Here is a 12,938-nt window from a genome sequence, read left to right as displayed (position 1 = left end):
CAGGACAAAAAAAAATTTTAAAACCCCATGTCGACCCTTTGACTGTCGACCTAACCCATGTCAACCTTCCTGCATGTCGACTTAAATGCATGTCGACCAACACTGTGGTGACCAAATGATCCATACCCATAATTTCTATCCATCCTATCTAGAAAGGGGTTAGCATCATTTGGTCTACAGCATGATGGTCGACACCATTAAGTCGACATGGGAAAATGTAGACACGGGAAAAGGTCGAAAGGTCATTAGTTCGACAATGTCTAGGTCGACAGTCAAAAGGTCGACATGGGGTTTTTCACTGTTTTTTGACCTGAATGTCAACTCAGTTGACATGGACAAAGTTTAAAGTGCATCACATCCCCTCGCAACACTATTTTATTCTCCCACTATGCCATAGTGGATGGTTGGGCATGACATACCGCATGTTGGCTCAAAAAACAGTGAAAACCCTATGTCGACCTTTTGACTGTTGACCTAGATCAGGCATGTCCAACGTTGGCCACCCAGATGTTATGAAACTACACATCCCAGCATGCTTTGCAATAGCTTTAGCATTCTCTAATAGCAAAACTGTTGCAATGCATGCTGGGATGTGTAGTTTCATAACATCTGGGGGGCCAACGTTGGACATGCCTGACCTAGATACTGTTGAACTAATGCCCTGTCGAACTAATGACCTTTCGACCTAGAACCATGTCGACCTAGACTCATGTTGACCTTTTCCCATGTTGACCTAATAGTGTCGACCATCATACTGTAGACCAAATGACCGCATCCACTAGAAATTAGACAACTAAATTAATGGCATCTGGCATATTTTTTTAGAAATCGTAGCTCTGTCAGCCAGACCGTGCATACAGTATATCCATATTAAAAACTTATTGGAAGTAAACACAGTTTTCCTGTTGAAAATACTAGAACATGGGCACTCTTGTTGGCTTCAATCATTCATTTTAGCATACATTTAAGTATGTACAGTAGAACAAAAGACAAGTAGAACACACCACGGAATATATTAGTAAGGCAATATTTTTCAGTTATTATCTTAAACTAAACTGCTCATTAGGTCAGATGTCTGTATTGTTATATTTAATAAGTAGAATGACAAAGAAAATTTTGATAAAAGAAAGATTTACCAAGAAATCAATAATCTCTTTGTTGCTTGTAAATTCTTCTGGGTCACAATAAGCAAGTTCCTAAAATGAAGAACACAGGTTATTTCACATTTAATAATATGTATATATGGTACTTCTGTAGTTTCACGGCGCCGCCGCGCGCACACTCTGTCTCAGAAACTTGGCAGACTGCCAGAGGCTCTGATTAACCGTGCGCGTGCCGCTCTAGCTCAGACAGAGTGTGCTCGCGCCGCTCTAGCTGTACTGACAGCTACGTAAACAGCGTGGCGGCCGGGCAGCAGCAGCAGCGCGCTGCCCAGGCGCTGGCAGGTCACTGTGGTACTTGTAGTTCCACAGTGAAATAGGCAGCGCCTGGGCAGCGCTGACAACAGCGGGGGCAAGTGGACACACCCCGGGCACAACGCTGACGTGCCGGGGCTTGTAAAGTACTCACCCCGGCACACCGCTGTGTCCCCCATGTACACGCTAAATCCAATGGCTTGCAGCCTAGATCTAGGCGCTAATGCGCCTGGATTCACACTCCCTGCAAGCCGCTAAGGAGGAGGGGGGCGCCTGGATTTAGGCGCAAAACCCTCTGAATCCAGGCGCCTTGAGAGCCGCTAAGGAGGAGGGGGGCGCCTGGATTTAGGCGCAAAACCCTCTGAATCCAGGCGCCTTGAGAGCCGCTAAGAAGGAGGGGGGCGCCTGGATTTAGGCGCAAAAGCCAGGCTCCCTGGGAGCCGCAAAGGTGGTTTAGCATCTAAATTTAGACGCTAAAGCGCCTGGATTTAGTTGGGTGGAGGGGTACATCTAAATTTAGACGCAAAAGCATCTAAATTTAGCTGGGTTTAGGGGTACACTATTAAAGCCCGTCCACAGTGGCAGTAGTCGACGCAACAGCTGTCGACTGTGTAAATCCCACTATCCACGCCCACCCGAAGCGTGGCGAGCGCAGCGAGCCCCGCGAGGGGCGGCGGTACGCGTCCTACGACCTTTTCATACCCCCACTATCCACGTCGGCGTGGAGTTGAGAATAGAATAGTGTGGCGAGCGCAGCGAGCCACCGAGCCCGAAGCGTGGCGAGCGCAGCGAGCCCCGCGAGGGGACGCGGATACCTTCACAGGTAAACGCGTCCCCTCGCGGGCTTCACAGGTGTCGGCGTCGCTGCGGACACCTGTGAAGCCCGCGAGGGGACGCGTTTACCTGTGAAGGTATCCGCGTGCGCTCGCCACGCTTCGGGCTCGGTGGCTCGCTGCGCTCGCCACACTATTCTATTCTCAACTCCACGCCGACGTGGATAGTGGGGGTATGAAAAGGTCGTAGGACGCGTACCGCCGCCGCTCGCCACGCTTCGGGTGGGCGTGGATAGTGGGATTTACACAGTCGACAGCTGTTGCGTCGACTACTGCCACTGTGGACGGGCTTTAATAGTGTACCCCTAAACCCAGCTAAATTTAGATGCTTTTGCGTCTAAATTTAGATGTACCCCTCCACCCAACTAAATCCAGGCGCTTTAGCGTCTAAATTTAGATGCTAAACCACCTTTGCGGCTCCCAGGGAGCCTGGCTTTTGCGCCTAAATCCAGGCGCCCCCCTCCTTCTTAGCGGCTCGCAAGGCGCCTGGATTCAGAGGGTTTTGCGCCTAAATCCAGGCGCCCCCCTCCTTCTTAGCGGCTCTCAAGGCGCCTGGATTCAGAGGGTTTTGCGCCTAAATCCAGGCGCCCCCCTCCTCCTTAGCGGCTCTCAAGGCGCCTGGATTCAGAGGGTTTTGCGCCTAAATCCAGGCGCCCCCCTCCTCCTTAGCGGCTTGCAGGGAGTGTGAATCCAGGCGCATTAGCGCCTAGATCTAGGCTGCAAGCCATTGGATTTAGCGTGTACATGGGGGACACAGCGGTGTGCCGGGGTGAGTACTTTACAAGCCCCGGCACGTCAGCGTTGTGCCCGGGGTGTGTCCACTTGCCCCCGCTGTTGTCAGCGCTGCCCAGGCGCTGCCTATTTCACTGTGGAACTACAAGTACCACAGTGACCTGCCAGCGCCTGGGCAGCGCGCTGCTGCTGCTGCCCGGCCGCCACGCTGTTTACGTAGCTGTCAGTACAGCTAGAGCGGCGCGAGCACACTCTGTCTGAGCTAGAGCGGCACGCGCACGGTTAATCAGAGCCTCTGGCAGTCTGCCAAGTTTCTGAGACAGAGTGTGCGCGCGGCGGCGCCGTGAAACTACAGAAGTACCGTATATATTTTTGTTGCAATTCTTTAAATATAACTTCCGGATATTACTCATGCAGCACACTTGTTATTGCCATTACAGGTCGAGTATCCCGTATCCGAATATCCGTTATCCGAATTATTCCGAAATACGGACATTCCAGAAAGTGAAAAAAATTTTTTTTTTTGCTAAAAACTCACTGGGGACATTTGTAACAGCACTACTGAGGACATGATATGTAACTGGCACTATATATGTACAAGAAAATGATTGCTTGGCATTCAAATTCAGTGCTGAGATAGTACACACATTTTGTTTCACGTTTTGAAACCTTGTTTTTTGAACAAATAAAATATATTTGTGTGTATTTTATGTGGTAATAAAATATATGTGTGTGTATATTATGTGTTTATACAGCATAAATGCAAGATACTTCAAAATACATCATTGAAATATTAAAATATTCCGAAATACGGAATAATCCGTTATCCAAAATTCTCCTGGTCCCGAGCATTTTGGATACGGGATACTCAACCTGTATTTACCTCTTTCCCGTCATCTCCAGTTTCATCTGTAGCATTATCGTAATCTTCCTTAAAGGCAAAAAAAAAAAAAACAGAATGCTTAAACTAAAGTCTAAATTAGACTTATGTAGAATGTGAAGACACAACATTAATGGAAAGAAATATAGAAAGCAGATAAACAAACACTGAAGCTTTTATAATAAACCTCATTGTGCTTGTTGGAATTAACTGCATAGTTATATTGTCCAAGCAAGAGTTCACAGTGATCTGCTTGTGAGATTCCAAATCATAAATAAATTAAGCATAGATTTTCCAAAAGACACATTCCTCCCAGCATAATGTATCTGGAATATGGAGCAGATTCCTGCAACAGAATTCTTCCTGGTGCTGAAAAACGATTAGGACTTACAATGAAATTCTAACAGGTGTTCACGTAGTGGTTTCTTTAGTGATAACTTCAGGGTAGCAGGAAATGGACAGCATGAAATCAACTTACATTTGCGTTCTGTCTCGCGTGCATAACAAAGGTTTCTTTACCAGTGGACGCCAGATGACAGGTGACACGAAAATTTATTCACAAGAAGTAATCCACATGGATCCATACAAAAAACGTAGGTTAAAAAGTGGGTAAAAAGAGTCCAAGAGAACAGTCAGTAGCTGGAACAGACGTGCAGCGGCTTCTCCCGTAGTGACAGGCGTGCTGCAGAAACGCCGGCAAGGGAGATCCGTGTGATGCCGCTGTGTGGAGTCCAACTTGCTGATACTGCTGAGCGGTCTAATCAACGCGTTTCAGATATTACCATATATCCTTTTTCAAGATGTGCCGCTGTGGGGACCGGAGGTGCTTTTAAGGAGGATCTGTCAGGTCACATGTTCTCAGGTACAGCCTCTATAATTGGACCTAGCCCGGCTTCAGATTTTAGAACATATTTCTATCTATCTAAAGTGCATAGTGAACATTAAAAGTACATATATAAAAAAAACATTAAAATACATACAAAAGCTAAAATGTATATTTATACAGAGTGAAAAATTTGCACAATAAAAAAACCAGCAGCTTGTCACTGCCGATGTTAGAGCCCTCTACACTATCATCCAGCATCATCATGGCATTGCAGCCACGGAACACCATTTAACAAAAGCAAATATAGATGGCATAGAAAAGGATTTCATTCTAGAAGGCATCGCCATGATTTTGAACAACAATTTCTTTTGGTACGAGGGTGACTTTTACCTCCAGACGGCAGGAACTGCGATGGGCACCAGGCTGGCACCCAGTTATGCTAATTTATTCATGGCAAGGTGGGAGGACCAACAAGTTTGGTCCGATCACCCCTGGAGTGCCAGCCTGGTGCTATGGGTCAGATACATTGATGACCTCCTGTTCGTCTGGAGGGGGGGTCAAGAGGCTCTTAATGACTTTTGTATGTATTTAAATAATAATGACCAAAATATTGATCTAACATATAACATTAGTCCCCTTACCGTTAATTTCCTTGACCTTACCATTTTTGTTGATAATTTAAAAATTTGCACAAAAAACTACACTAAGCCTACTGACTGCTGCTCATATATAAGTAGCATGAGTAATCACCATGCTAATTGGATAAAGAGCATTCCTTCTAGTCAATTTTATAGACTTAGAAGGAACTGCACCAACACTAGTGATTATGAGACTCAAGCCGACATTATGAAAGGAAATTTTTGTCAGAAAGGCTATAACCCCATTTGGATTAATGAAGCATATAATAAAAATCATGATATTGTCCCAACTGACAAAATCATTAAGCCAGAATGCAAAGAAGTACGTTTCATCACCAAGTACACTTCTCAGCACAAACAGCTTGAGAAACTCATTATTAAACACTGGGGAGTCCTCACTAGGGATCCTATTTTGAAAGAACATATAGGACATCGGCCCAAGTTTGTGTATCGCAGGGCGGATAACCTTGGCAATATCCTTGTTAGGAGTGCTCAAACTGTACCCAAAAGAACTACAAGGGTATTGTCTAAGGGTTTCTACCGCTGCGGCACTTGTTCTATGTGTAAAGTGTGCAAGACTCCACCAAAAATCACGGAGTATATGTCCAACACTAATAATGAGAATTTTACTATAAACGACTTCATCACGTGCAACTCCAAAAACGTTGTGTACCTTCTAGAATGTCATTGCGGTGAGCAGTATGTTGGGCGGACATCTTAAGGACCGCCTAGCAGAACATGCCCGCAATGTCAAGAAGGGCTATGAACTACACAGCTTTTCATTACACTTCAAGGAGAAGCACAATTGTGACATAAGGGGTCTCAAATCCTTCTGTGGCATTAAACTTTGCAAATCTGACTGGAGAAAAAATGACATTGAAGAACGTCTAGCTAAGACAGAAATGAAATGCATTTTTACATTAAATACTATGGTCCCAAAAGGATTAAATGCAGACTATGAGTACAAATGGCTTGTATAAACATCTTTAAGGTGGGTGGTGGGATATGGTATTCTTTGTACAATACTAACCATGTCCCCCCTTATTTGTGTCTTTTTTCTCACAAATGTCCGGCTTCATATGAGTCACTATATCAGTCAGACCGCTACAATTACAAGTGCAATCATAAACTCTGCTATAAAGTATATTAGCTGCTGGTTTTTTTATTGTGCAAATTTTTCACTCTGTATAAATATACATTTTAGCTTTTGTATGTATTTTAATGTTTTTTTTTTATATATGTACTTTTAATGTTCACTATGCACTTTAGATAGATAGAAATATGTTCTAAAATCTGAAGCCGGGCTAGGTCCAATTATAGAGGCTGTACCTGAGAACATGTGACCTGACAGATCCTCCTTAAAAGCACCTCCGGTCCCCACAGCGGCACATCTTGAAAAAGGATATATGGTAATATCTGAAACGCGTTGATTAGACCGCTCAGCAGTATCAGCAAGTTGGACTCCACACAGCGGCATCACACGGATCTCCCTTGCCGGCGTTTCTGCAGCACGCCTGTCACTACGGGAGAAGCCGCTGCACGTTTGTTCCAGCTACTGACTGTTCTCTTGGACTCTTTTTACCCACTTTTTAACCTACGTTTTTTGTATGGATCCATGTGGATTACTTCTTGTGAATAAATTTTCGTGTCACCTGTCATCTGGCGTCCACTGGTAAAGAAACCTTTGTTATGCACGCGAGACAGAACGCAAATGTAAGTTGATTTCATGCTGTCCATTTCCTGCTACCCTGAAGTTATCACTAAAGAAACCACTACGTGAACACCTGTTAGAATTTCATTGTAAGTCCTAATCGTTTTTCAGCACCAGGAAGAATTCTGTTGCAGGAATCTGCTCCATATTCCAGATACATTTATTTGGTCTCCATATAGCGCTAGTCTATTGTTAAATCTTTTTTGTGCTTTGTATGTATTTGGGTTTTCTGGGCGTTAACCCGTTACAATAGACCAGCAGCTCCACTAGTCCAGCGCTGGGTACACATACAAATCTTTATTCCTCCCAGCATGTCTGCACAATTGAACTACTTCCAACTGTCTGCAAAACCTTATCACAGAGTCATAGCACTATCGCTCCACAAGTGTAAACAACCGCAGCATTTACAGAATAGCATCATCACTTTGGGGGTTATTCTGGTTCACTCCTTCTGGCAAATTCCATCTTAGATGGACAAAACCGAGTGCACTACGGGGGGGGGGGGGTTGGGGGCAGATGTAACATGTGCAGAGAGTTAGTTTTGGGTGAGTTATGTTGTTTCTGTACAGGGAAAATACTGACTGCTTTATTTTTACACTGCAATATAGATCTCACTTTGAAGTAAAACCCCACCAAAATCTAACTCTCTCTGCAGAAGTAACATCTACCCCACCTGCAGTTCACATGGTTTTGTCCATCTAATAAGGAATTTGCCAGAAGGAGTGAACCAGAATAACCCCCTTGATCAAAAAAAGAAACACACAATTCTTATCTAAAAATGTCAACTCTGGGGGCATGGCCTAGCTGGCAACCAGGGCAGACGTGCTGAGAGGGAGCTCCTGCACAAATCATCATACAAAGGATTTTACACCCTTAATTACAATAGCCCCTGTCTAAACAGAACTCTCCCTTGCTCTAGATGCCCCAAGTCAGTGGTCTTGTGCTGCGTAGCCGGGGGACGGGTTTACCTTTGCGTGCGGACTGCAGTCTAGCCACCCTTCAGCCAGGACCTTAAGCTTAAAATGCACTACAAATAGTTTAAGGTTAAAACATAATTTTTTTCCCCTCATGTTTGGTATCAATTTGATTAGCGTTGCATATGCATCATTCCAGTGATTGAAGGGAAATAGTACGCATTATTCGCAGGTTATGAACCATAGTAATATCTAACAACTCCACACCGACGTGGATACTGGGGGTATGAAAAGGTCCGAGGACGCGTACCGCTGCTCTCACCACGCTTCGGGTTGGCGTTGATAGTGGGGGTGGCGTTGACAATGGGGGTGCATTTAACATTAAAAGCACCCATCAGGGTGCTTGTACAATTAAAAATCGGATCGCATCGCATGCGATGAGAAGTACTAAGATCAACATCATGGGTGCCATGATAATACACAAGTACCAAAAATAGTGCTAGTGAAGAGATTAGTGGGTGTTAGATAGAATGTAATAGTGTGCTACAGCACCCCCGACACCAGTGTTACTCCAATCTGGGTCTATAATTAACTAGCAAACAGACACATGATAATGGCTCCTTACTTATTTAAATATATCTAAACGAAGTGCTATCTACATGGAGTAACCCCATAATACTCCACATGGCATATTAGGAACTGCACCTCCTCCCAATGCAATCAAAAAAAGTCTAATCGAATTAGACTATTCATGGTCATTTGTGCCTAGCAAATTTGTGCTATTTTCTAAACAATCTGACTAGATTGCTTAGAAAGTAAGCAAAGATCTCTCCGTGTGTATGCTCTGAGCGATTCCGATGCGCGGTCCCGCACATCGGAATCGCCTGCTTAGTTAGTCAGTGCATGCAGGCTAAATCCAGTAAAATTGCTTAGAATATGTTTATTTAATGGTATGTGTGTACATAGGGCGCAACCGCGTCCTGAATCCACTCCCCCTGGTTAGCACTGACCCTTCCTACCCATTGATTTCCAGCCGTCTGACAGCTATGATTAAGAAAGACAAATGTTGCCAGGCAACAAAACCGGGCGCTGGCTAGGGGTGCGTGTGCGAAGCAGCTACTGAAAGGGGTGAGTAGTCCCTTAAAAAGATATGTGAAAGGAAAAGAAAAAGTAGCGCAGGTACACCAATGAACATTCACAATATTTAATAGGTACTTATGTAATATCTGGGCTCCCATTTTTCTTATGAGACCGCGTCCCCTCGCGGGGCTCGCTGCGCTCGCCACGCTTCGGGCACGGAGGCTCGCTGCGCTCGCCACACTATATAAAATCAACTCCATGCGTAGTTGGATAGTAGGGGTATGAAAAAATGGGGTGCATTTAACATGGGAGACCAGATAATACATAAGTACCATTTAATATCAAAATAAAAACATGTAAAACACTGTTAATAAAACAACAGGATCCGTTCCTTTGTATGCCACCACTGTTAATGACTGACTCCAATAATGTCCAAAGGAAAACACGTGGTAGGTACCAATTGGTGGTATGATGATAGTGGGTGGAACAGTTGAATCACCAGGAGGAATTGTTCCATTCGGAATGCATAACAGCAGTGTCTCTCCAAAATGGGTGAAGGTACTAGAATCCAGTGGTGTGGAGCAAATGGAGTGCGCGGTTGTAGCGCTGGGGGTGGCTGGTCCGGATCCAGGGGGAATAAAGTGCTGGGGGCAATGTCCAGGGCTGCTGACGCGTTTCCCTGCAACTGGGTGCAGCTTTGTCAAAGGAATATCCATGTGGCTTGGAGGATGGTTTATATACCTGTCCTTAATTGAACAAATCAGCACATGTGTGATAATTACATCACTATGTTCATTGGTGTATTCATATATGGTGTACAAAACCAGTATATAAAAAGGGAAGAGAGCTGAACGAGAAGGCATGATAATGAGCATAGAAAATAAATAAATATATAAAAACACCCCATAATAACAAAATATCTGATCGTGTTTAATAACACTTCCAGGTTTGGTAGTCATGGTAAGTGGTAAACAAACATATTAGACCAATCCCAGTCATGGAGATGATCACCTGTTTGTATGATGCGGTGTCACGTGACCCGCAAATCCAATGCGCTACTTTTCTTTTCCTTTCAGCTATGATTAGGACACTGTCCCCGGAGCCCCGCACCAGCTCCAGCACATTGTAATTGGGCAGCCCCGACACCGGCACCCCGGCCATCTCCAGCAGCAGCTCCTCCATCTGAAGCTCCCCATCTCCGGACTCCTCCAGGTCCCCCACATAGAGGAACTCCCTGTCCTCCGCTCCCCCCAGCACCGGCAGCAGGAGCTCCCCCCGGGCCCTGGCTCGCACCGGTGGACCCTGCTCGTCCAGTGGTTCTTCTACTGGATGACTTTGTCCATGGTGAGTGTCCCGGGCGCAGGTGTCAGCAGTGCCGCAGCCTGCACTCATCACTTCGCAACTTCCCAGCATCCGGCTCCCGCCAACATCCTGCCCGTGGCCGGTCCTCAGAACCTGTGCCTGCCTGGCTCCTGCGTCCGCTGTCCGGGCTGTTCTCCTTCCCCGGCTGGCCCCGATTACCTCTTCATACAGCCAGGCTCAACCATCCCTGGCTGTTCTGCTCCCCGACTGCCGTTCTGCTCTCCGACTCAGTCCCTCCCATCTGTGCCCACGCCCCCTCCCTTCTACCCATCTGTGCCTATGCCCCCTCCCATCTTTGTCAATGGAATTTCATCGCTTTTTTCAATATATATATTTTTTTATTAAAAATGTAAAATTGCAGTGTAAGAATAAACATTTGATTTTTTAAATGTTTAATAACACATCCCTGGCAACGAGCATTACCCCTGGCCACAAGAATGTCAAACCCCTGGCAATGAGTATGACATCCATCCCAGTGCATGAAACCCCTATCAACAGGCAACCCCTGGCAAACCCCTATCAACAGGTTGCCCATGAAACCCATGGCAATGAGCATGACACCCAGCGTGTAGAAGCTTTACTGTAGGGCATAAACTATCCTAAAATCTCTCCGTTTTGGATTCTCACACCCTATTACCTTCCCCACTGAGTGTCAAACTGACTATTCCATGTTGCAATTGCATTTGGTATATTTATTGATGCCTTGGATGGGGTGCCGTACGGGATCCCGACAGGCATTTACCCGACGCCAGGATCCAGATCGTCAAAACACAGACAGCCGGGTTCCCAGCGGCCACCGGCTATTTTTCCTCATGGGGGCCCACGACCCCCAGAGAGGGAGAATAGAATAGGTGGCTCGCGTAGCAAGCCACCGTGCTCGCAGCGTGGCGAGCCCGCAAAGGGCTTAGTTGCGCTCATCATGCTGTCTGAGTCCGGCCAGTCGGGATCCCAACTGTCGGACCCCTGTACTACACCCCCTTGGATGGGGGGGAAATTATTCTTAGGCTGACGTACATTGGTTTTTGAAGTTAATATGCCCTCAAAGATGAAATTGAGGTAAAGAGTTGAACAAGGTTTAATTGATGGGCTTTCATATGAGTTATAAACAGCAGTATGTTTCAATAAAAAAGGTCAAAATCAAAATTTCTCAAAAAGGAAAGTTTTAAAATTTTGAAAAAAAATCTCTAACATTATTCATACTGTTGTTAATAAATCTCCAAAGTTTTATTTTGGGATCATGATGAGATGATAATATATAGAGTAAAAGGCTGAACACTGCTCGCGGGGGGATTCAAGAGGTTTGTGCACCGGCGGCCACTACTTAAGCTGACACCTGTTATGTTGTTACAACATGTTGGCGGACTAGTAATGAGTAATCTATAGGGAGAAATTTACGAAGATGGGAGTTCTATTTCACATGGGATCTTGCTATGGGCAACCAATCAAAATCTACTTTATTTATTTAGAACCTTCTAGAAGAGAATAGATAGTATTTGACTGGTTGCCCATAGCAACATCCCATGTGAAATAGAACTCCCATTTTAGTACATTTCCCCCATAATGTCAATAATAAATATCATCTGGAATCCACAGATGTGAGTAACCTCCCTTAATGTACTAACACCCCAAGTAGGTGTGTAACAAGAGGCGGAACTAGCGAGTTGTGGGCCCAAGTGTAAATATATGCTCTCCCCCATATTCAAAATAGGAACAGCGTGAGCCCAAGGCACCCTATAATCCCCCTGTTCTTCACACATATGCTCCATAATCCTCCCATTACACACCCTATTTCCACTGTCCCCAACATACACATCCCATAATCCCCTTCTCACATCCCAAACCTGAGTAGTGACCTCCTTTATCTTTGTTATGCTGGCATGGTCCCCTTCTTGTAGCCATGGACTTACTTACCAGCACATGAAAGCGATGGGAGACAATGCTGTAAATTGCGAGTCGGTAGGGTGTACATGCGCGTAGCTGCAGTGACATCTTGTCCATACTTGCAGCCAGTGTTTTTTGTACAAAAATAGGTTCATGAACTCTCTGGGAAGGAGCAGAGTGGGCAGAGCTTTAGCAGGGGCGGGGCTTCAAACAGTGCGAGGACTACTAGTACCTTGAGTGAGATTTTTGAAGCACCTGCACCATCAAATACAGCGACCGTGCGCCAATATACATATGCCCCACACCGTGATTCCCATTATACAGATGTGTCCTCAAACATCGTGGCTGCGTACCGCATAACGTGCGCTATGTGAATCGCGCCTGCTCCTTCCGCTATAGTCCCGTTATAAATCGCGTTAGAAATGTAACGTAATGTTGTAATTGTATCCTGCAATACTACTCATTGACCACCAGATGTCACTTTTCCTAAACAGTACAGCGCATGCCTGTACATGTCATGGGAATGTTCTGTAATACTGTATACAGTAATACACACATACTGTACAGTACTCTGTAAAGCTCGTTTATAAGGTATAAATACGGTGGATAAAAAAAACAGTCTTCTACAAAAAGCAATGTTAGACTGCCACGCAACTTCCCACTATA

General features: G+C 45.2%; 1 protein-coding gene across 1 annotated transcript in view; it reads right to left on the bottom strand.

Moving 5' to 3' along the window:
* Positions 1-12,938, bottom strand: part of LOC146080733 (uncharacterized) — a 535,728-nt gene that overhangs the window by 294,200 nt on the left and 228,590 nt on the right. The window contains exons 16-17 of the mRNA XM_083188326.1: positions 3,864-3,911; positions 1,137-1,196 (exon numbers count right to left, since the gene is read on the bottom strand). Of these exons, the coding sequence (XP_083044452.1) occupies positions 1,137-1,196; positions 3,864-3,911 (108 nt within the window). The remainder of the gene's footprint in view (positions 1-1,136; positions 1,197-3,863; positions 3,912-12,938) is intronic.

This window comes from Crinia signifera, chromosome 5 (assembly GCF_055691185.1).
Source record: "Crinia signifera chromosome 5, ASM5569118v1, whole genome shotgun sequence".
Classification (NCBI taxonomy): domain Eukaryota; kingdom Metazoa; phylum Chordata; class Amphibia; order Anura; family Myobatrachidae; genus Crinia; species Crinia signifera.
Note: the sequence above shows the minus strand (reverse complement) of the source record. Positions and strands in the feature narration are given on the sequence as shown.